Source organism: Danio rerio, chromosome 4 (assembly GCF_052040795.2).
Source record: "Danio rerio strain M-AB ecotype USA chromosome 4, GRCz13ab, whole genome shotgun sequence".
Classification (NCBI taxonomy): domain Eukaryota; kingdom Metazoa; phylum Chordata; class Actinopteri; order Cypriniformes; family Danionidae; genus Danio; species Danio rerio.
This window is the reverse complement of record NC_141024.2, coordinates 19137656-19163120: the sequence shown is the minus strand read 5'-3', so window position 1 is coordinate 19163120 and position 25465 is coordinate 19137656. Positions and strand designations below refer to the sequence as shown.

General features: G+C 38.3%; 2 protein-coding genes and 1 long non-coding RNA gene across 17 annotated transcripts in view; 2 read left to right on the top strand and 1 right to left on the bottom strand.

The window, feature by feature from the left end:
* Positions 1 to 25465, bottom strand: part of LOC147844698 (uncharacterized) — a 101941-nt gene that overhangs the window by 9295 nt on the left and 67181 nt on the right. For 10 of the 11 annotated variants that reach the window (XR_015483099.1, XR_015483104.1, XR_015483103.1 and 7 more), the window contains one exon: positions 16568 to 16650. This is a non-coding gene — a long non-coding RNA (uncharacterized LOC147844698). Of the gene's footprint in view, positions 1 to 16567; positions 16702 to 25465 lie in introns of those variants that run through there. The other variant, XR_015483108.1, reaches the window with a different exon arrangement.
* cdpf1 (cysteine rich DPF motif domain containing 1) lies at positions 306 to 9217 on the top strand. Of its 5 annotated transcripts, none has more exons than XM_087247122.1 (5): positions 336 to 401; positions 477 to 606; positions 3274 to 3910; positions 7095 to 7206; positions 8890 to 9217. In XM_087247122.1, exons 3-5 carry the CDS (start codon positions 3888 to 3890, stop codon positions 9016 to 9018), a joined length of 264 nt encoding a protein of 87 aa, XP_087103248.1. In that variant the 5' UTR covers positions 336 to 401; positions 477 to 606; positions 3274 to 3887; the 3' UTR covers positions 9019 to 9217. The 5 variants fall into 5 exon arrangements, with proteins under 5 accessions (NP_001020698.1, NP_001070230.2, XP_087103248.1 ...); XM_087247123.1 differs by having other exon boundaries at positions 336 to 405; NM_001025527.2 differs by lacking the exon at positions 3274 to 3910 and having other exon boundaries at positions 306 to 401.
* cdkn1ba (cyclin dependent kinase inhibitor 1Ba) lies at positions 11338 to 14105 on the top strand. Its single transcript, NM_001013268.2, is given in 3 exon segments — positions 11338 to 12020; positions 12098 to 12215; positions 12642 to 14105. Coding segments are annotated over 2 exon segments (564 nt in total). The 5' UTR covers positions 11338 to 11569; the 3' UTR covers positions 12211 to 12215; positions 12642 to 14105.

Below are 25465 nucleotides of genomic sequence, written 5' to 3'. Positions count from 1 at the left end.
CAGCTCAGTGAGATTGGGTCACACAATATTAAAGAGTACACTATTCAAAATGGACAAAGATGGCGTAAGACAGAAGGAGTGTTATGAAGAATTGAAAAGAGATCTATTGTATGAAATAATTATGTATAAACGCTATATCTTCTCATTGCTTATCTTATGAACACACATTAGTGGGAGATGAACGCATGAAGGAAAGGGCGAGAATGGGTCATGATGGATCATACTCCATACCAGTCGGTGGCGGAAATTCACCATTTGTATCGTTTGCCAACAGCCAATAAATGCAGAAGAACAAGAGGAAGAGGCTATAAAACGGAAGCGGCGAACAGCTGTGCGACTTGACACACCGTAGCAGCAGCATGGCGTGAGCGGTCGTGCGCGTGCTGGCTGCAGACAAACTTGTAAGTAAGTTAACGTTATTCAGACATTTTGTATTAACGTTTATTTTCTTTAAACCTGATTTGAACGTCTTGTAGGCATCGTCTTGCAGACGGGAATGGATTTGACGGAAGGCTCCGCGCTCGGCGTGTTCAGCTGCCAGCTGTGCGAGGTTTCCAGCCCATACAGCTTTTACGGACAGAAGCCGCCGAACACCAGAGCTATAGTGTGAGTAAAGAGCACTGTAACCATTTAAGAAATGGAGTGTCATATCATGCGGTGTAGGGCATTTAAACTGCGTGTGAAACCGCTGACCTCGCGTTTGTCGACGAGTGAATTGCAATGTAACGAAGGCAAAAATGAAGTGTCATGTTAATTGTTTGGTATATGCATGTGTGGCACCTCCTGCTTTAATTTGAGTGTTATTTCAGGCGCACTTAATTTTGTCGTTTAACTCTTATATAATGGCTATATTTGGTGTATTTTATTGGTCAAAATATAAAGAAATAAAATAACAAACAATGTTTACTATTATCTATATACAAATTGTCAATGTCACTTCTGGTCAACAATTTTACTGTTTATCGATTTGATGGACGATTGTTTATTTAATCAATTAATCAATGAGGTAAATAAACACGCTGTTTTGACGTTGTTTTTTATGGTTAATTTGTCGCTGCGTGTTTTCACTCGCTGTCGATGGCTTCAAGGCGCTCACGAGTCTGGTCTTGGTAGGCAGCAATGAGCAGTTGCAAGTTGGATTTAAAAGAAATGAATTGTGTTACGTTTGTTTCAATCGTGTACAGGTGAGTTCCGCTTGACACACTGAATCCGTCACTCCATTTGTCATAGCACGCTCTGACTAGAGCACAGCAATACGGGAGCAGTTCAACACACGGTCAGACTTTCTCCATCATAGCCCGGGAGCAAATGCTGCTAACTTCCAGGTTTATCCTGGCATCCGTAATGAGAACATCGCTGCCGGTCTTCAGCTGAACAGGTTCGTTCATACCGCATGAATGTGGAGATTTCACATGGTGCGTTTAGGTCTCTGGGTTGAAGCCATTCATGAGTTTCATCTTGTCAGCGAGCAACAATGAGCAGTAACGAGTTAGAATCAAAAGTAACGAAGTGGTAGATTAATTTTGGTGTAGCTTCATATATATTAGTTCTGCTGGACGCATTAAATCGATCATTTGATTTATTATGGCATGCCGTTTCGTGTTTGTGCAAGTCTTGTATAGTTTGTCTAAGGCTGAGACAGTTGTTGTTTGTCTAAGGCTGAGACAGTTGTTTGTTTTTGTTTGTTCGTCGTGGCATCTTCGGTTGAACATGACTGGCAGTCTTCAGCCCAGTAGGTATTTGTGTGCCATGCGAGTGTGGAGATTTCAGGTACGTATAGGTGTTCCGGCGCTGGGGTAAGTATAGCTGGATTTGTACAAGGAAAAGGTGTTGAGGTGAAGCCATGGACCAGGGCGAGCGATTGACCAGACCAAGGGTGGACGGACCGGTGAAAGGATCCATGGAGCGATCAGCTGACCGGATGGAGCAGCGAGCAGAGGACCGGAGCGCATGTGGTTGAGCACAACATGATAGGACACAACATGCGTGTCGGCATAGAGAAGGATAGTGAGGAAATGAATTGAAGGGAAGCGTGTGGCTGCTGCATGCCATGAGAAATGTAGCAGCTGATTTAGTGCGTCCAGCAGAAGTTGTCTATATGATGATATAACCCAAATAGAGAAGTGATTTATTTGTTTTATGTATTCCCTGCTAATTTGCAAGTGGTCATTGTTGTGTGCTTTGAAGGCAAGAATCATGATTGGCTTGAAGGTATTGGTAGAGAGACCGTAACATTCGATGCGAAATGTCCACATTCATGCGGTAGGGAAGTACCTGTCGAGCTGAAGAGCGGCAGCGTCGTTCTCATTACAGATGTCAGGATGAACCTGGAAGTTAGGAGCATTGCCTTTCAGGCTGACATGGGGAAATCTTATCCTGTGTGGATCAGCTGCAATATCGCTATGCTGCAGTGAAGGTGTGCTATGAGAGATGGAGCGACTGATTGAGTGCGTCCAGCAGAAGTCATCTCCGTACGATCGAAGGAAACGTCAGACAATTAATGAGTTAAAAATGCAGCTTGCAAGTGGTCATGGTTGCCTGCTGAGGCCAGGCTCCTTAACGTCTCGAAGCCGTCGACAGTAAGTAAAAACCCGGAGCGATAACTTGAGCATTTAAAAAAGGATGTGAAGATGGAATGTTAATTTACTCAATTAATGAATTGATTAATAAAGCGTTGTCTGTTAAATGAAATAAAGGAAAAACACATTGGCCCGAAGTTACAGAAAAAAAAGCTTTATATACAAAGATGGAGCACTTGTGGTTTTTATTTAGCCCCCCCCCCCCCCAAAAAAAAATAAATAATCCAGAATGTAACATTTTAGGTTTAAGTTTGAAAAGTTATTGAAATGTTATGTTTTGTAGATTTTCTTTTGCAGCAAAGTTTAGCTGTTCCATGTACAAAAGTGTTTGTGAATAAACGTTCAGGTTAACGTAGAGGTGCCAGACATGCCTACAAACGCAGAGAGTGGTTTCAGGCACAGTTGTAATGCTGTACATGAAAAGGAACGTTTGCTCACCATCAAGTTGTATAAAAAGTAGGGTTCTGTTAAAGGCTGGAGGTGGGCATGTAGTAGGCAGTGTACCGATACTGGAAAAACAGTGGTATTTAATAATAATAATAATAATAAGCGTTCAATATCATAATTTGTGTTGAGTATTTGACAGTTAAATTGTGAAGTTGCTTGTCAAATGTATTGAATAACGCAGTAACAATGTGATGTATGGAATGAAAGGCAAATGTGGCCAGACAAGTAACCTATTTCTCTTTCCTAGCTTTGTTCCACTGAATGAAGTCTGTAGATGGGGATCAACTTTGAATGTCTTCCTGACATGGCATCCTCCTGAAGGCTGTCATTTGGGCCGAATATGCAAGTTGCTTTAGGAATTGATTTGGTGTTTTGTCAGTCAACATTACCAAATACTGGCAAAAAAGACGTAACCATCAGTTTGAATGCAGCTCCTGGTGCTGCATTGAAACTGAATAGGATGAGTATGCTTAATAGATGTTTGTTCAGAGGACTTGACAGAGTAGGCCTGCTGAAGTGAATGACAACTTGATTGTTTTTGGGATTGATGGCAATGAAAGCTTAATTTGAAGGTTCTCCAAGTGTATTTTGATTTGATGCATCATGTGGTCATCTGGTATGCACAAGTAATTTTGTCAATTGGCTTAATGTCCAAAAAAATCAGACTTCTTCTTGTTCCTCTTCTTCTTCTTCCTCCTTTTTCTTCTTCCTCCTTCTTCCTCTTCTTCTTATGATGAATGTTGCCACTACAACTAAAAAATTGTTAGCCATCATTGGTCAGTTCTGCCATTTAACTTGTACTTTGTAACTGTGTTCTCTGCTGTTATAAAAGGAGGTGTTTCCCACAATGAAGAAAATGAAATGGTTGGAAAGTGGTTGAAAGGGTGAGTATATGATGCAAGTTTGAATTGTCTTGGTCTGTACTTCAATGTTTGTTTTTCCCTGCAGTAATCAAGTTTTGTGGCTGCTTCTGTTGACAAAGCACTGAACGCTCTTACATCCTAGGGGTCCCTCTGGCAAAGCTGAGTATGAATCAGGAAAGTAGACATTGTTTATCAGGTATTGTCTTTTTTTTCGACAGTGCTTTTTGAAGGTTAGTATTTGTGCAGTAATTTGTACAATTCAGTAATATTTAAATAAGACGCAGATTTTTGTAAGGACAAAATTGGCATGCATGCAGTCTGTCCATTGGCAAAAAAGAACATTTATATAAAAAATAGTAAAATAAAAATAGCATTAGCTGAATGTTTCTAAATGGTGTTACTTAGAAAAAGCATAGCTTTGCTTTGTCAACTGCAACAGAAAGAAAAGAACAAGCAAGAATGCATTAACCTTTACATGCCAGCACAAATCGGTAGCAGTAGTTGAGAGCATATTGAGCTTGATGGGCATATGAGTTTGGTTTGAACTGCAATGTGAAATACTGAGGGCAGCCAAATGACTGTGAGGCATTTATATGAAGCGTTGTTGTTGTTGTTGTTGTTGTTGTTGTTGTTGTTGTTGTTGTTACAGTATAGTTGTAATTCGTAGTATGTTTGTGCTTTTGAAATGTTGAATGAAAGTAACTGTTTTTGGTGTGGTGTTATGTTTGTTCAGTATTGTTTAGGCTGAAACATTTGATCAGCAGTCACTGCATAAAATGTGTTGAAGCTGTGCTCATGATTTCCGTGACTTGTAATGAGTTCCTTTTTGTGCACAGTCTAAAACGGTTCTCTTTGGTCACTGGCTGCAATGGTCAGTACATGTGCACCACGTACAGACATTTGGAGAAGAGTATGCATTACTACATGCGTGTTGTGAAAGTGGGTTGGCTTTGAAATGGGACGAGCAAGGTATTGTGATTTCCACCATCATGAACGCGAGTACTATTGACCTAGCTGTGCAACGTTATACAGTAAGTAGATGTCCGCAGGACTGATCTTTGACCCACAACCTCCTAGCTGATGCTGAATCCGGAGCTTGTCATTTCAGTACAGACGACTGTTTGTACGGTCCATCTGCACAGTCATTTGTTGAAGGTTACCAGGATTCCCCTTTTGTGTAAGGTGCGGAGCAACATTTTGTTTGACAATTGGTTTGTCAGTCATATGCCAACGTAAACCTGTGTAGGTGAGTGTTGATGTTGGCGAGTGACACATTTGTTTAAAGGCTCTGTCAAGTAGTAAGTACATAATGGGGTGTTTGAGCAAAGTCAATTTCTGCGGAAAGAATTTGGATGGATTGTATCTGAAGTAAATTCACCCGTGTCCGGTAAGTATAAGAAAAAATGTCGGCAACAATACAAAGGTGGGTGTTGAGGAGGTTATTTTGAGCAGCGTTTATGCTTTGTTGTAGCATTTCCTGCTGTAACAAAGAGGGTAAGTATGAACGGTGGATATTTTGCTAAAGTAGTTGATTAGTTTGTCCATGATTGAGCTTGGGCAATAGATTTGTGACTTGTCCCACTCGCTTTGTGAATGTGACACAGTTTATGAAGTCAATGTTGTTCCCTGATAAGGGAGATTTTCTTTGAGAGTTTGCAACGGTCATTTCATGAAGCATTTTGGCCAGTGTATTTCCTTTTTTCTTTTTCTCGTTCAGTAGTTTTTTGAAAGGCCGGAGTGCTGAACAAAAACTTGCATGTTTAACTAAGATCAGCGCTCCATCTGGGGCAACTTTCGCCTAACCTTTTATTTGTCATCCCCAGGTGTTTGTGTAAGGCTGTGGAAAGTTGTTGGTTGTGGGGCATTTGTAGTTCCTGCATGGAGAGGTCAAATGTGGTTTGTAAGGCTTGTAATGAAATGAAAACGGAGTGTTATTTGCATTTGAAGTGTATAGTTAATGTAGAGTAGCCTCAGTGGCATGTATTGTATTAAGCAGCTATTTGTGTTTTTTTTTTTTTTTTTTTTTTTTTCCCTAAAAGATACGTGGTTGTGTGACTATTGAGCTGTGTGGCTGAAGTATGCCATTTGGTCCGTATGGCAGTGAATGAAGGTGTTTCCAAGTTGTCCTGCTTGTTTTGGTTGCAATGCTTCCAGGAGTAAAAGGGTGGTTTTGAAAAGGTGATGTGAAGGTCCATTTGATGAATAAATGGTGCTTTGGCGTCCAAGTTGTGCATGGTGACTGTTGGAGGGTGGTATGGACGTGTGCATGAGCAGTGATTTGTAGCAGATGTTTTCCAGGTGTCCTTTTTGTTTGCTTCCTGAGGATGCAAGGTTTGGGTCATGGTGCTTGAATATCATTGGTTTGTGATTTGTGAAGCGGTACGGTTAGGGCTTTTATTTGTAATTTTGTTGAACAGCGAGGATATGTGCTGGAACTAACTTGTGGCATTTGATGTGGTTTGTCTGTTTAGTATGTTTAGCAGACAGCATGCTGGTTTGAAACGTGGTGTGTTGCATTTGCAAGCCTAGTGTGTTGACAGCTGAGGGCTGTGTTAAGCAATAGTATGAAGTTGGACAAAGTAAATGTGTTTTGCGTGCTGTATGTAGTAATAATTTTGGTTGCATGTTTGAGCATTTTGACTTTTAATATCCAATGTAGTAAATTGGAAATCTGTTTTTTTTTTTTTTTTTTTTTTTTAATTAATGTTGTTGTTGTTGTTGTTGTTGTTGTGGATTTAGTGTTTGTTTTGTGTATTGTTTAACATGATGGCCTACCATGTTGTAAAATGCAAAGGTTTTTAAAGTGTGGAGCAGTATCATAGTAAAAGTTTAGGGTTGAATTTTTTTATTCGAGTTGTTGTTGTTTTATTTGTATTGAAAGTTGTTGTCAGTCAGTCCTTTTAGTTGTGAATGGGTATCCAATTGTAATGATTGATTGATTGATTGATTTATTTTTTTGTCACTGTTTATTTTTATTATTATTCTTTTATTTTTTTGTATTGTGGCAGGGCTTGTATGTTGCGTTTCTGTTCAGTGTTCACATTTGTAGCTTATTTGTATGCGTGTTTAGTGTTTGTGGGATGTTGCAGTTTCCAGGTAGAAAGTGTACTGTAGTGTTTGCACAACATATTTATTTATTGATGTTTGGCCAAAAAAAAAAGTGAGTGACTTTTTTTTTTTTTTTTTTTTTTGTGTGTTTTTTCAGGCTCTTGGAGGAATGTTTTGGCATAAAGGACCCCTTCAGCCCAGAGAGAGAGAAGTTTCTGATTTTAGGATCCAAGTGCTCTCTGTGCAGCAAGACTGTGTGTGTGGGAACGGTACGTAGAAGTTGCGACTCCCAAAGTGAAGCGAAGCTGTGACGTCAACTGAAAGGCTTACTGGACTTTTGAAGATTGCTTTTGGCATATTAGTTGAATAAAGTGTGGTAAACATAACGTGACTACTTGGGCTCCTTTTATTGTGCATCCTATAACACACCAGTTAGAGTGAGAAATGGTGATTTTAGAGAAGCAGAGAATGCTTGTAAAGTTTTATTCAATTTAAAATGAATGTGTATATGTCTAATGTGCATGTAAATGATTTGTATAAAAATAATTGATTTATTAAAAAAAAAAAAAATTAGTAGCAGCACTGTTAATATTGAAATGTTATTGTCCAATTTTATTTATAAATTTGAAGTGTTGTATGACAATTTTGGTGAAGGCTACCTTAATGTGTTCACAGCATGGCTAAAGGACAGTGTTGTGTCGTTTTAGACCTAAAGTAAATTGTACAAACGGTGTGTGAATGGTTCTAATGTAATGGCTCATTGGTGTAGAATAGAAATGTTGTAAATGCACACAATGTTTAATGTGTAAATAGTATGCAGAAAATGTGAGTTTTCCAGTAATCAGTTATGTTTACCACAAATATTGTAAAAGTGAGATATTGCTGTTAGAGGTGTTTGGGATTGTCCTGTTTGTGTTTGAAAAAGTATGTAATTGATTATGGTAATGGGAATTATTCCTTGTTTAATCATTGAAAGAAGAAGAACACACCATGATAGTGTTTTTAAGGTGAGAGTGTGTGAATTTTTTTGTGGGGTTCCAGATATTCATGTTGCCTGCAAAATATTTGTAAGTGTATTGGAGGTGTTTGTTACAACAAAGCTACATTTGATCTGCCACAGAATCTAAAGAGGTGTAAGAGTGGGCCAAAGGTGGGTGTGAAGACTATGATGAGTTGTGTACTTCTGGCCCATACTGACATTTGTATGACGTTTTCATGACACTTGAAATGTAGCTGGCCTCTGCTTGGATGTGTATGGAAGCAGAAGTAGCAATAGAAATGGAGTAAAATTGCATTTCTTAAAGCATTCTTCAAAAGCATTTGTTATTTGAAGTCAAAAATCAGAGTTTAGAAATAGTGCTTAAATTGGATAAGTGCTGCAGAATTGAATCTGTTTTTACTATTACCTAAAGCAATGGGTGATTTGAATTAATCCCAATAAAATAAACGTTTTTATAAGGTTAAGCAACATTGATATATTTGTACGTTGCGGTAGTTGATGTGTTAGTTTAGTTTTTCTTCCAAATGAGCTTTGAGCTGAGGCATAATGTAATAGTTTGAAAGTAAATCGCTTTTTCCAGCAACAGCTTTTGAAATGAATTGGTAAAGGAAAGTTTACTTAACGTCTGTTAAGTGGTGAAATGTATGAGTTAATGTAATGAAGATATTAGTGTAATCCTAAAAAAAGAAAAAGAAAGAAACGTAGTAAAAATGTAAGTTTGATGGGTTTTGTGTGAGAACTGCTGGATGCTGCATTTTGGCAAGAAAGAAATGGAGATGGAGGAAATGAGTAAGTGAAGTTAGAATGTCCAAAAAAAAAGCTAAAGCGTTTCCAAATGCACAATGAGCTTTATTCACATGCATCGTCTTGCCTTTAATGACTGAATTGTGTGCGTGTATAGTGTTGAAACGGTATAGTCACTAAGGCAGAGTTTTGTTCGTTTTACCCACAGGACTGCAGTTTGTTCTACACCAAGCGCTTCTGCTTGCCTTGTGTGCGGGAGCACCTCGATCAGTTTCCAGAGCAGGTTCAGAACGAGCTGCTGAGGAAGAAGAGCGTCCAGAAGAGCACGTCCTCATGATAATTGATTTCATGTGATTATATTCATTTATGATCAGATCAATGAAATGAAAGTGTGAGTGATGATAAAGTTTGATTTTGTGGTTGTGCTCGTATGAAGCAAGTTTGAGCAGCAGAGCATCTGTTGAATGTGACCGTTTATGGTGTTTACACAATATTTTGTAAGTGACAAGAGTGTTAAATAAATAGTGTGAAGAAGATTTTCTGACTCACTGCTCATGTTTCTACACACCACTTGTCTTAGTGGTCATGATTGGACAAATCACAGTTTTGTGTTTGTGTGTACCAGTCGTAGGTGAGCCTAGAACCCATTGCTGAATGATCTCCAAACTCCTGCACTACCCCTACACCAAAAGGAAGACCTGCACGACTCCAGCCTGTGGAAGCCTTGAGTGGAATGAGACTGATCTTCAGAAGCGCCGGTAAGAATATAAATAGAAGTTCCAACTCATCATAAGTGTGAGGAGATCTGTGGCTCAGCGGCATGAGCACTGGCACACCATGCCAGAAAGCGCTGGTTCAAGTACAGCAAGATCTCCGAACGAAGAGGAGGCATGGGCCACAGCAAAGACAGAAGGCTGGAAGGGCAGACGAATGGATCCATGGGGCCCCAGAGCGAAGCAGTGGAGTGGATGGAGACAGTCAGCGGTGGATCAGGTGAAGTCAACCAACGATGGATCGCACACACACAGAGGACTGGACCAAATCTGGAGCAACACAGCATGGAAGGACACAACAAGTGGTGAGATGACACAGCGGAGCATAAACCCAGAAACCACCCAAAGAAAGAAGAAGGGGGGGCCGTGACCGTGGCCCCCCCCCGAGGTTTCGGAGCGTTGATCCGCCGCGGTTATGCTTTAGAGTGTTCCGGAAGCAAGGCCAAAATTTGCTAAAAATTTGCTAAAAATGCCAAAAATGACTTAGTAAAAAAAATTTTACTGAAAAAAAATCCAAAATTTGCCAAGCCACCCTCACACAACCACCTACCTAAATATATATATATATATAAAATACACATAATAATAAACAATAATAAAATACTTGTTTTGTTTTTTTTCTCCTCCCTCCCCCTCATGAATATTTATAAAAGTAAACATTGCTAATTTTAGCCAAAAAAAATTGAAAATAATCTCCCCTTAAAAAATGCTGAAAACAGTACAAATTTCAAACTACCTGAACAATTTCTCCCCAAAAAAAATCTTTAATCAATTACATACATTACAAAAATTCCAATGCATAAAAATTACACAATCAACAGAACTCCAGGAACACATTTCCACATCCCAGCTACTGCACCAAAAAACGTCATGAACTAAATTTCATCCATTACAAAACCACTAGATGGCGACAAACTCATACTTAAAGCAATTGGCCTTTCCTACTGCAATTCAGTCAAAACCAGGAAAACTTGTAACAAACTTTCCTTCCCTGATTTGCACACTTTAGCTCACATCTTTCTACGCAGTAATTGTTGAACCATCGGACAAATTAGACAATTACTCACGACAAAGCAGTAACCATCAATTGTGTACAACTCTACTAATTACTTGTTTTACAGAACATGCCATTACCGATAAGGCACCAGCCAACTCAACTCACACTTGGCCGACATAAACGCATCGCACCAACCTTCTAAGAGTCAGTTCGATTGATCCCCCCCTTTATATCTATCATCTTCTACTACACTGTACGTCTACAGCTTTCACGTAAATGGAACTGGTCCAACAAAGTCTTGGAAAAAAAGGGTCAAAAATCATATTGCTTTTCTTCCATACAACCAAAACTCATTCTGCAGATGTGTTGCCAGATCACTACAGCTTTTAAACATTGACATATTCGCCGTTGTACCCGTTTAGAAAGCACACAATTTTCCCTTTTTATCATCTTTATTGATTCTCAGTAATGACTTTCATTAAATGATTACAAATGCATGGCAGGTTGAGCGTGCGCTTACATTTCACTCAGTGTCATCGTTAGGTGTTCACCATAACTCAATTGTGGGAATAAAACACCTCGTTTTGCCATGTACACACGTTTATCGAGTCTTCGCAAGCATGCATGACATTTCCAGGCAGGCGATTCTGACTTTCGCACTTGCTCTAAATCAAACCGTTCTTCTTCTAACCGCTTACAACTGTTGCTGACTTCGCTCGCACGCTTTTTAACCCTTTCTTTCCTGACTTTTCTTTTTCCTGCTGACGATTAGCGGACATGGCGACTCTGCTGTTTGTATAGTTTTTCGTCGATGGGCGGGGCGCGCGCTCCGACCTCCAATCGCGAGCTTCTTCTGTTTAAATAGCCTTCGCTGTCAATCTTTTTCCCCCTGCCAGTTTTATTTGCGATCGCCATATTGGGTGCTCGAACGACTTGTCTGTTTTCCTCGGAATTACTACGACGGGGATCGCCGTTTTCATGACTCGTTCGCCGCTCGCGCGCGTTCGCCTTTCCGCGTTTGTTATGCGTGCGCCCTGCGCCTCGCTCCGCGTTCTCGGGAGGGATTGCTCTTAGTTACGCCGCGTCTGCGATTCTCGGACAAACTTTTCACGTGCGAAATGTCAAAAGTGCGCGTCTCCAATGGAAGTCCGACGCTGGAGCGAGTGGACCCCAGGCAGGCGGATCACGGCAAGCCGCCTGTCTGCCGAAGTCTCTTCGGCGCCGTGGACCGCCAAGAGTTCGCCAAGGATGTACGGGAGCAAATGCGGGAGATCGAGAGAGCGTCCGCGGAAAAGTGGAATTACGACTTCGCCGAAAACCGACCGCTCGCGCCGGGCGACTACGAGTGGCAGGAGGTGGACGCCGACGAAGTGCCGGACTTTTACACCAGACCCCCTCGCGTAAAACGGCCCTCTTCGGCCGGGACTGTGGATCATAACGGGAACCACGATTATTTCTTGACGGCTCCCTCTCCGTCCCCGGAGAGCGGAGCGGGGAACTCCGAACGCGCGGACGCCGGGAACCGCTCGCTCAGCACGCCGAGGAAACGACCGTCGACGGAAGATCAGGGTAAATGTTTCGCGGCTCGGACGTCTCTCCGTTCGCGAAAGCGACCTTTTCTAACACCATCTACGTTCTCCCAATAGATGATCTTCGCCGAAGCAAAAGACCCAGCGTCCACGCGAGCGAGGCCGACCCCTGTCCGGACGCGACGAGCTCGCTCGAGCGCGCTCCCTGCGAACCGGACCCCAAAACGTAAAGGAGGTGAGTGAGTGAGTGAGTGAGTGAGTGAGTGAGTGAGTGAGTGACTGAATGACTGAGTGAGTGACCGACCGTGCGTCCCGTTCTTTTCTTTTGTGAACGGGAGAGCCGCTTGTTTTCTCACGCGCCGATAAGGTCTGTTATCTGACGCTTGAAACTCTTTCAAAAGCGAGGGCGCGTTCTGTCACCGCGCGAGTGACAGCGCGCTCGGATGGGACCCAAATGCATAACATTGTAGTAACACGTCAGCAGGTCTCTTGTAGGGCGTACGGGCGGGGGAGTAGGGGGAGGGGGTCCGGGTTCGTCATCCGCGCACAAACCTCCTCGCTTTATGTCTGTTTTGAGGACCGAACGTGCCTCGCGTGTGTCACATTTCAGCACATGCGTTTCCTTCGCTAATCTGCTTTCTCCCTCTTCTTCCCTGCACAGATACGCCGAGAAGCCCGCCCTCACCATCGACTACTTCGCCAGCCTTGCCAAGTAAACGGGGACAGACGGCGCTTCCAAAATACAAATCGAGCCTCGGAGGGGCTGAATAAGCACTGAATTTTTACACTAAACTTTTGGCACTCGACAGATTTTATATTTGCCTCAAAAGCAGACGATGTAGCAGTATGCGATTGGAGTTGCTTCGTTTCTTCTTTTACTACCTATGTATATATATATATATATTTTTTTTCTTTTTATAATGTAGCACGTTTTCGTTTCATGTTCATGTCAAAGCAAAACGCGATCCTTCACTAATCCACCGCGCTTCACTTTAAGAATTGCTGCGCGGTTTTTCAAACGCATCTCCCGAACGAACCGTTTTAAAGTAGCCCACATATCCCTATGGATGGATGGATAGATAGACCGTCTGTCAGACACACACACACACACACACACACACACACACACGCACACACACATTAGGAGCATCTTTCCACTGCTCTCGATTTTGCCTGCCTCACAAAATACACCTTAAGTGCTCAACGCTCGCCCTTGTTAAAGTTGCACAAATGTCATCGTCTAAACCGTTACTTTTCTTCTCACCTCATGTGACCTAACTACATTAAACCGCTTCGATAATTACATTAACGCGACTCATGTTTATTGGTACTTAAGCTCATTTTCTTTGGTTTTTCACACTCAAACACACCTTGGTCATGAGAACTGTGGCTCTTAGTGTGCTGTTAAACGTTTCGCGCTTTTTTACAGTATTATTATATTATCCTTGGGTTCTTCCACTAATTTTACTTTATTTATTTCGCTTCATTAGCATCCTCGTATCAATTTCTCATTAACTACAAATCCTACTGAGTACACGATACAACAGAGCAACTGTATTGATCCCTTGATTATTTTTTGCCTTTTTTACGTTCGTTGGCGTGTAGCTTTACGTTTCTATATATATATATATATATATATATATATATATATATATATATATATATATATATATATATATATATATAGTTAGTACTTTCTCTTAACACTGGGCCATACGTTTAACAACAACATTAGTCCGTGAAGCCGCTTCTTTGCAACGATATATCTGGCTTTCGTGTTGAACATGACATGGCACTATGATTGCAAATCTCTATGAAAACTCAATTAAGACGTTACACTGCGCCTGTGTAAAACATTCAAGTGTACATGTGCTCGTAAACAAAACTAAAAGGATAAAAAAAACACTGAGGAAATTATACTAACTTATTTATGTCAAGCTTTTTCTTGTTTATGACTATCCAAAGTGGCATTTGTGCATTTTCTCTTATTACTTCTTTTTGTAATTTTCCTTTTCTCCTTTTTTATCCATTTGTGCAAGGTTGCATACTGAGCCTTTTAAGAAATGATGTGGACTGTGTATTGCTTTATAAATGAAACGATTAAACCATCATGACATTGACCCTTTCACCTGACTCTTCTTTATATCAATTTTTTTTTTTTTGGGGGGGGGGGGGGGGGGGTGGTGTGTTGTTAATGGACATCAAATGTTGCGTTGCTATTTTGCAATAAAGGATGTATTATTATTATTATTAGTAGTAGTAGTAGTAGTAGTAGTAGTAGTATTACTTTACATTTCTTTTATTTGCCATGCACAAACTCCCCACACAAATACTTTTGGTATTTTGTCATATATATATATATATATATATATATATATATATATATATATATATATATATATAATTTTTTTTTTTTTTTTTTTTTTTTTCCTATCAAACGAATGCAACAAAAGCTCTGTTTAATGATTGACAGATCCCCATTTAGCCCCACGGTGTTTGGAGTACAGTTGTGATAGGTTTCAGATGCTCGCATTACTCTGCTGTAAAGCGCCCTGGCCCGAACACAATCTCTTACTTTACATTGTTTCAAGCAAAAGACACGACACCTCTAATGTTTATCTGGGTTACCGTGTAAAAAGTCCTCTTGTCCTACGTAACGCCTCACGTTTTCTGCATTATTCGTTTAGTCACCCTAGCTTTGCATGCTCGCGCGCTCTTCTTATTAACACGACGTGCAACAAGTTTGTGCGTAAAAGTTTGCCGTTTCAAACGAGCAACCCGCGGAGCTCTTGCTTCGATTCAGAAAAAAAAACAAGGACACGTCCCGTGCGGAGGGGGGGGGGGAAAGCCAAGATACTGACATACGCTTTGTCCAATCAGACAAGTATTAAGGAAAACACACCACTTACTTTAGCCACTGAGATTGGCTTTGCGCGCGCCGAGGCAGGAGTAACTGTGTTTGTACAGACTGTTCTGCTCGTAAAGCACAGCCCAGCGTAAAAGCCATTGGTCAGGCTCAGCTTTTTTGCTGATGTTTGCGAAAGGGAAGGGAGAGGTGAGTTTGGCCCGAGGGTTACATCGCACGAATCTCGCTAAAGCCCCGTCCTGCTTCTGCAAAAAGAGACACGGTTGCGTTTAACGTCACCAAATGCACGCTTGCGATTTGCACGAGCGAACTTACTTTACTAAAACAACACCTCGAGCTGCCTGCGTTTCATCGCCTCGTCTCTACCTAATGAGCTTCATACGAAAACATGCTGCTGCACGAAAATGCTCCATATAGCGGGGACCTGACAAATCACTATATATAGCGTCACGGTCAGCTCCTTTATATATAGCCTATGTACTATACTTACTTAGTATATACTACAGTACAGCATATACTAGCATAATATATAATAATATATTACTTTATTCAAACGCAGACTGCTCAAATATACAGGATGACAATGAACATGTACAAATCCTTATCCTGCCCTATAAATTAAGCCTTTTCATTCATAATTCATAATTAAATCATTCAGATAATAATCTTTCCAATCATAATGACAATATTTATATGTATAATAATAATAATATAAATCTTTTTTATATTATTATTTTTGGCTTTGCTCGTACACACTGGTAAATCACACTTCTAACTTCACACACACACACACACACACACACACACACACACACACACACACACACACACACACACACACACACACACACACACACACACACACACACACACACACTTCTACGCTGACATTGTTTCACACCATCCATTAAATGTCTTCAATTCAAAAAGCTTTTTTTTTTTTTTTACCCTTCACACTTTAGATAAATACACTCACTTGTCTTTAACCTAGCATTATCATATCAAAGCAAACAAAACTCCAATATTCCATTTTTCCTTTCTTCACTAAACTCAATGCCAAAACCTAACAGCACACTTATGTTCAGCATTTCTGCACACTGCTTTACAATTGCCTTACTATTTTATATATATATATATATATATATATATATATATATATATATATATATATATATATATATATATATATATATATATATATATATATATAAAAATCATGTTACATCTAATATTATTATTATTATATAAATATCTCATCTAATATTTACTGTCAAAATAATCAATCTAAATAAAATCTATACTACGTTCAAATCATCTGAGCTAATTTCCACCCATCCATCTCTCACAAAATCAGCAGACAGTCTTATGGTCAAATCAATGACAAAACCGCTCTTTCGCAATCTATCTCTCCATCTGGTCAATCAATATACTCAAAAGCTTTTCTTTTGAGTGGTTAGCAGACTCCTCTGGTAAATGAGTGATGAAGCAACAAACTTCTGTAACTGGCAGCTTGCCGCACCGTGGCTTTTGGTAAACGCTAATAGCACATCAAATCAGTCATTAGAGAGAAAAAAACAAAAGCAGAGGGCTTCGCTGTTGAACCAGTAGCGACGACGCCCTTGCTTGGCTTATGCTCTAACAAAAGTCACCACCTTTATTTCCTCCAACTCTACCAAACTAAAGCTAAACTCTTTCTAATCAAGACTTTTTTTGGTACTTACTTGTCCACATTCTTGTTTGGAAGAACAAGCTCATTTTATTTAACCCCTTTGCTTGAGATGCCAGCCACGGAATGCCACATTCACTGTAAACAAAAAACAAACAAACAATATTTTTAAAACATAAGTAAAAGTGACAAAAACAATTGACAATAAATACATTACGAGTTTCAATCAGAAATAAAAAAGCTTATTTTTTCATTTATATACACTTACAAATAAAGATATTTATTTTTGCTTTCAATTTTAGCTATTTTAATGCACAAACTTCAACAAAACCATGACTATAATTATTACCTAGCACAAAATAACTTCATGTAACAGTTCAAATAATTACCTCTGACAACGGTTCTATTATTTACTTTACTACAACAACCCACATATACATGTCGTCGATATATAATTGACTAGGGCTGGCCCATTTATCAAAAAGTCATCAAACTCCACATTCGGAACCTATAAATCAATCCAATTTCTCCAGGACCATTGTAGCTGATGCTGATTGGTCAGCTTGTAATTTTGTTTATCGTTTTGAATTTCATTATTTGAATGTGTATCGGTATATGTTTCTTACTAATTTCTTTGTTTCCGGTTGGCCTGAGTGGGAAGTCACATGATTCTCATTGATTGATTTAACCTGCCACAGTTTGTATGGTCACTCAGGATAGTGAGATCTCAATGCAAGCACCTGTTTAGTGTTCCTTCGTATTCTACAGCTGCTTATCAGGCCAACACGGTAAACTAAACATTGTTTATATATTATTTGTTTATTTGATGTCCTTTTGATCTGTGTTTGTGTGAAACATTTGGTTTGTTTATTTGTTTATCTTTTAGTTTTCACGGTGTTCAATAAAGAAAATCCATATGGACATCAGTATTTGGAAGCGTGGAGTGTTTTATTAACCGGCGGGTAGTTACAACCATTTTTTAGATTATATTATATACATTTATATACATGTCTCGTGACCCAGCTAAGTTTAAGGCTTTGGCTCATTTCAACTTCTGCAGCCACATCTCATCTTTGGTCAAGTAGACGATAGACTCGTTGTTCAGCCTTACTGTGCAAACTTGTAACTGAATATAAGGGGAAAAATAACTCAATAAATAAATACAACAATCCTTCATTAATTGTAATTCTGTGAAAATGTTTCATTTCCTTACATTTTCATTTAAAGCAAAATCACACAGCTCTATAACTGACCTACTATTTTTTTTCTTTTCAAGTTTTGCATTCTAATAATTTTTTCTACTTTCTATTAGATTTGCTGTAGTAACATCAAAATGTCAAAGAAAATATTTCTTAGCAATTACAAAAATTTATAAAAAACATATACTTTTTTATTGAAGTAAAAAACATTCTACTTTTACATTCATACTAAATATTTCTCATTTATTTCAACACACACACACACACACACACACACACACACACACACACACACACACACACACACACACACACACACACACACACACACACACACACACACACACACTCAAACATTAATACTTTTCTGACCTACTGTTTTCATTTATTGTCTTTCAGACATGGATGGCATAACATAGGTCGTATTCACAGGTGCATATTTTCACTAATGAACATGTTTTTGGGTGAATGAATTTCTACCCTTGATTTTCAACGATACATCAATAGTTTCATACTTTACGACCTAACTTCATCTTCTGACTGAAATATGTACTCCCTTTAATACATGAACTACATCTGTTGTCCGCTTACAACAAATATTTGTTAGCGTAACGAGTCCTGTGATTTTTAAGCAGGCCGGCTGGCAGAGATGGTGACCTTGAGCTGCGCGTCTCTCCCCGCACCTCATAAGGAGGACGATGATTTCACAGCACAAAACAACCGACTGCCAAACATGAGCTCACATAATTGACCTCGGCTCCCTTTATTTACACGTTCGCTTTACCCTCAGTCTCTGAGATCAGCTTTTAGATACAGGCACAGCCGTAATCCCACATTTCAACAATAAGGTGCAAAACGGCCAAACCTCCCTCCGGCCCTGTCAAACCAACACCACATTTCCAGGACTAAATTAGCTCAAGGCTAATTTAACAACCTTGCAGATAATGAGAGGAGAAAGATCGTAAAAATCCCTAAATGTTTACAGCTGGCCCTATTAATAGATATTTTGCGCACCTCCGCACATGACCTCACATTTGGCCTTCTCGTTGAGAATCCACATTTGTGGATCGCAGTCTTCTTTTGGAAATGCCACGCACCATCTGTTTTGCATTGTTATTAATTTAAGCCACTTTTATGAACCTCGCTGTGTTTTTTTGTTACTCGCCCTCTCTTTGCCCAGCGGTCATGTGTTTTGGCTGTCCTCCGCTCCACTACAAACCTGTGTCGGCCAAGCACAGAAACAACCGCTGGCAAATAGTCGGTCTTAGTTGGCCCAAAATGTGTCCAAAAGAAGGATGTAAACAGTCTCCTGTGCCAGGATTTTTTTGTGCTCTGGCTCTCGAAGCTTGACTTCGTGCTGTGAACTTCACATGCATGTGTGTTTTTGGTTTGCTCTCAATGTTGTGCTCGTCCAGCCATTTTTTGCACATTGACTATCTTTATCTGTGCTGATCAACAGCTGTATCTTTTTTTTTTTTTTTTTTTTTTTTAAATCACATCCCATCTTTTTAATAGCAAAAATGGATGTAAGACGAAATGATGAGCGCTGGTTCCCAGGACGATGGCAATAATGCTAATTATGTATATAGAAACTCAATGGACACTTTATTACGTACAAAACATCTGCAAATATCTAATCAGCCGATCGCATGAAGCAACTCCATGCATTTGAGCATGTTTCTCCAGCTCAAACTGAGCATCGGAATGGAAGGAAACGCTGTTGCTTGTTGCCGTCACACAGGCTGCTCGGACTATTTCATAAACTGCTGATCTATTGGGGTCCAAATAAAATCCAGTGAGCGAGAAGACACGTCTGTCAGCAAAAAAACACTCAGAGCACCCCACGACACATCGAAGCTTGAATCGGTTGAGAACAACACAGGAAGAGGACTATATCGCTGACCCATCTGCCAGAACAAAACACCAAACTGAGACTACAATTTGCACACAATTGAATTCAATATAATACAACATGGATGGTAGGGTCACAATTGAGCATAATCAAAAATACAAAAAAGGCTCAATCGATCCTGTGTCGTACAAGTGTACTAACTGCCATAGTACTGCTGCTGGCCAAGCCCATACCTTCATTACCATCACGTACACCTAATTCTGGAATGGCTAATTCCAGCAGTGTGGCATATCTCAAAGCTCCAACTGTCTCAAACCAGTTTCTTCAACATGACAGTAAGTTTACTAAACCGCTCTCTATTTAATGGCCATCTTTCAGAAGATGTCAAATGACAGATTCTCAGACATATTCGCAGCCGACATATTTGCACTCGCTGTGTGATTCTGTCATTCCAATATAAACAATTAATTATTAGAAATACATGCTTGCAGCACCCTTTTCTGAAAGCAAAAAAAAAAAGGTACAACATGGTGTACGAAATGGTGTATCTAATAAAGTAGCCAGTAAGTTAAAAAGGCATCTCACTTTGTGTTTCTACAGTATGCTAACTTTTATATTTTACCGTGAGTAAACATTACTACATGATTAATACATTTTAAAAACTGGGATACTATTATGATGACGAATTTCATACAAACACCTTTCGTTTATGTTACCTCATTAAAATTACTTTGGATATGACCACATTGCCCTTAACTCATCTCAGGCACCTTGAGTAAGGTCACTTTCGCTGCAGTTTGGCCAATTAGACCTGTGCTCAGTCTTGCAATCCCACTGCAAAATGGTGCAAGAGCATCCAAAATCACTTGAGCCCCTTAAACTAATTACAATCCTTACAACTAATCAGCTCAAGGTGTGACAATGTGCCAGCTGGAGGACAGCTAGCAACAGTGTAAATAAACGGCCTGCCGAGTCACTGATGCTAATTTAAACCCATGACTTCGCTTTCCACTTCCAACAGTTGCACGACCTCGCGTACAGATCCAGCAGAGTGGCTGGATGAAATCTTGGAGGTTAAAAACCTTTAAGGGGTCGAGTTGCCAATGTCTTGTAGGAATTAACTGAGCCTCTGAGGTGTCAAACTGCTGCTGCTTCTTACAGAGGGATGAGGGCCTGAAGGTCAAGAGTGTATCTGACCTGTGCGAATCACCGAAGACTACATGTTTTCTTTTCCGTTTTGCTCAGAGCCCTCAGGAGAAAGCCCTCGGTTGTATTTTATTCAGTCTTAACTGCTTTCAACTTTTACACTTTTTACATAGTTTTTTTTGATGTATACTTTCAAAAGCTTTGTAAAAAAGGCAACAGATATATAAAAAGCACTATGTTTTAAATGGTAACACTCTAGTTGAAGTAACAATTACTAATAAAAACTACTATTATTACTAGGCCCAGACGGAATCTGTAAACATTTTTTGCCATTTCTGTGCAAAATTTTGATACAAATCTGTAATTTTATGCCGAATTGTTTTGGGACTATAGTAACTAAATATATGAAATAAAAAGTAATAGCTTTTTAACTTTTATTTCATGTTTACGCTATTTAATGTTTACAATGCCAATCCAATTAAATGCACTTTAAAAAAAGCAAGTCTCTCGTATAATATATGTCTACTAAAAGTATGACTTTACAAACTATATTGTAAATAAATCCTATAAATTTTTTTAATATTAGTCAATAATATCACTGAAACTACTTTAAAAACTGAATAAATATGAATTTACACACATTAACACAAATAAATAAACAGAATTCCGCAGATTTTTAGCCCATCGTTGACTCTGAGCGTGCAGATTCCATGTGGGTCTACTTATTACCTGCCTGCTGTTCAGATATTGAATGTTTATTAGTATTCATAAAGCATCATTTCAAGCTGCGTTCCTTTATCCTACCTAATAAATTTACCTAACTGATACTATTAGAATATTAATTAGGCAAGAATACAATTGTATTGCACGTATTCTTTCACACAAGTTACAGCAATAAGAAAACACCTGATAAGAAAACATTTAATGATGTTCGCATGGATCCTGCAATTTGGCACTCCAGTCAAATCACGTTAAAATAAAGCACTTGATACAGCAGATTTCTTTCAAAGCAAGCGGCTTTACAGTATTACAAATCACATAACAGCTCTTCTGTGTTTATTTATTTTGTTTTTAACTAATGTCAAATGTCTAACAAATATAGTCCAAAAATTTTTATACCAGCAGCCATTAGACCTTCAAATAAGGAATAGACTAAAGCAGAGGTGTTTCAGACCGTTTTAAACATTTATCTTGACATTTGAACACTTTGACAAAGAAGTGATTTTTTTTATTATTCATTACAAGTGTTTTTTATGTTTATCTTTTATGTCTTAATGTTCATATGTTCTTGTTGCTATGTGAGCTTTTTTTGCGTGTTACGAGATGAGGACTGCAAAACAAATCGACCATCGGTTTTAAATAAAGTTACTTGCATACCTTCCTACCTACCTAACCAACTATAATACCTATCCTGACAAAAACGAGGACATGAACTGAACGAATCAAATTCATGGAAAGCAGAGCCTCAGAGCTACTCGTTACATATTTACCGTTACTCAAAGCAAACCGGTCTGTAAAGTTAAAGTTGGCAAGTTGTTTCAAACATAAAACTCAATTTTGCTTTACATTTACAATTTCTGGATCTTCCGGACAAACTAATAAAAACCCTAAAGTGACATCTTCACAAGGAACTCTCAAGGGAAGTACGCAAGCTGACAGTCAAATCAAGATATAAAAAAATATATACTCGAGGACACCGTGATCAAAACTGTTCTTTCTTGTGCGTCACATGTAAACAACTGAAACTTATAATTAAGATATAACTGAATGAGCAAAAAGGACAGATAACAGACAAAATATTCTACAACTAAGCCACTAAACTAAACAACTGAAATCGTTCCCAGATCCTCTGATGGCGATATGCCAAAAACTGGAAACTTCCACCAAAAGTCCCAAAAATTTCTTCTACCGGTATGAAATGGAGAATTTTTCTATCTTAATGTTAATCCCTTGTCACTGCTGAACAACATTAATGTTATTGATGAAACAAAGCATATCAGATGACTGTGAAACGATGCGTGTAATACAATGCCAAAATATTCAAATGATTTCTTTCAAACTGTTTAGCATTGACCCACGTCCCACAGGCCCATACGTTCAATTTTTCTTTGAAGATCAAAAAAATATACATAACATACAAGTCCCTTTTAAGCGTGGCGTCGGGTCGGGGGTTCAAAGTACTAAGGACTATTTGGCTCCGCAGCAGCATAAAAAGAACAACTTTGCCTTGAGTTATCTGATTACTCTGCTTGCTGCACAAACACACAGGAGTCTTTAAAATGCAGACACATCTCCCACCGCAAAAGCCCTTCGCCTACGGCGGTTGCAGACAAGGTCTGCAAAGCCTTGGCGAACACCTACATCTAACAGAAACCGCCAATGTCTGTCAAAAACCACAGCTCAAATGTCACGCCCAGCACCATGTATGTATAAACCATGGCAGGCATTCGCTGTTGAATGATAAAAGGAGGATGATAATCATCACTGTCTATGGATAGGGCAGACGAGTCAGAGGGCTGTCTGGAAAACGTGTCGACTACTTACACTCAAAGAAGCTACTGTATGCTCACTTCACTCCAAATAAGATATTTCTTGCAAAAAAATATATATATATATATATATATATATATATATATATATATATATATATATATATATATATATATATATATATATATATATATATATATATATATATATATATATATATATATGTATATATATATATATATATATATGTATATATATATATATATATATATATATATATATATATATATGTATATATATATATATATATATATATATATATATATATATATATATATATATATATGTATATATACACATACATACATACATACATACATACATTTTTAAGCTAAAAAAATAAACAAAACAAATGATCTCTACACGCGTTTCTTAACAATTGTACTTTTTTTTTCTTGATAATAATGTTTAGGCTACAAATTGATCATAATCTACATCTACAATTACAAATGTCTTGATTGATTCTTTAGCTCAAAAAGCATCAAAACACATTTCACATTTTGTACAAGTCATTTTCTTTCTTGACAAATAATACAGGTTAATAAAACAAATTTATACATTAATCTTGATCTACATTTACATTTTTAGCATTATACTATATTCTCATACCATTAAATGATAAAAAAAACATCTTTAACCCTTTAACTAACCCACCAAGAAAAAAAATGTTTGGATTGCATTTCTTAACTCTTTACGTCCCTAGTAACACACTTAATGCTTTTTTTCCCAACGCATTCTATAATTTCTAGAACATCAACCTCAACCAAACGGTTGATATTGCGGTTTATGATAAAAAGTACCTGAATTAATACATCTATAATAATTTATACTGTGAAAATCTGAAAATATAACAATTTTCATACCAAATCATCTTTATTTATCTAAGTATGCCATCGAATGTTTCACATTCTCATTTAATATGCGTTCCTCTTTATTTGGTTTACAATAAAATCACAATCAAGTGTAGTACAGCAACAGGATATTCATCACATTTTTTTTTTGTAATCCAACATTGCTTTGTGTATAAACCATTATTTTAAACTCTTTAAATGACTTTGACAGTCATTATTTAAAACAGTAAAAACACGATCGACCATTTGGTAGAGGGTCAGTCAAAGGGTTAAAGACTGCATTTCGAAGACTGTCCGACACAGAAACACAATAAAAAAACACATTATTATCCAATTAGCCAGTTTACTGTAGTACTACTCGCACATTGTTACTTGTACATAGTTATCCTTCCTATACTTCTGTTAACACAGAATTGGTATTTTAATATTTCCACAGAATGAATATAAAATGTAACGTAGACCTAGAAAAAAAAAAAAAAAAAAAAAAAATCAAGCACATCTCTCGAAATGAAAAAAAAAAGCTAAAATACCCATGTAATTTTGACTGTCATTTCACCTTTGATGTGGAGAATGTTTAGAGGGCGCTAATAACAGAGTTAGTAGCAGACGCCAAGCTCATGTACAGTACATGCGCATGGCGTATTCGTGGGAAGACAGGCATTACATCGAACTGACTAGACCAGCTCATCACAAGAGAAAGACATCGTATAGGAGAAACAACTTGAATACGTTCTGAATTAAATTACCTTTGACACTTCAAAGCCTATATCGCGATAATGATATACTGAGTAACAACAGACTGGCAGTCTCGGGTGTGGTGTGTTTAAATTCAAATGTCTTCGAGGCTTTCTAAATACATGTTCACTTTGTAAATGTTTGGATTTCTACAAACCAAAACTTAAACCTACTGAGACGACTGACTTCGCATGATGACAATAAAGAGCTTGTTCTGAAAGATGTGCTTAACATAAAAGAACGGAACAATCCACACGAATAACTACAACACACGCTATCATTGAAATCAAAACACCCTGATTTAAAGACAATTATTATACATTAATTCATATTTTTTCATATGCATTGGACCCATCCTGCGGCTTTTCTAAAAAGATACAGATTGCAAATATTCCTTAAAAACTTCCGCAAAAATAGTAATCCATGACCTAAACGTTTGCCACTATAATTCACACTATAAAGCAATTCGGTTTATATTCCTGCATTTGGCAATGTTGTGCTTTCTGTATTATGAAAATAATAGGGCTCTAATTGTACTTCAAATGTTAATCGAACGCAGTGAAATAAAAATACGCACGCACTAAAATTGTCATTAAAGCACCTAGTTGCAACCAAGGACA

What these genes read in the sequence shown, in the direction of transcription:
- cdpf1 (NM_001025527.2), top strand. Translation starts at nt 497, where the DNA reads ATGGATTTGACGGAAGGCTCCGCGCTCGGCGTGTTCAGCTGCCAGCTG. An exon ending in CCGAACACCAGAGCTATAGT is followed by an intron (nt 607 to 7,094) that starts GTGAGTAAAGAG and finishes GTGTTTTTTCAG; the next exon opens with GCTCTTGGAGGAATGTTTTG. An exon ending in AGACTGTGTGTGTGGGAACG is followed by an intron (nt 7,207 to 8,889) that starts GTACGTAGAAGT and finishes TTTTACCCACAG; the next exon opens with GACTGCAGTTTGTTCTACAC.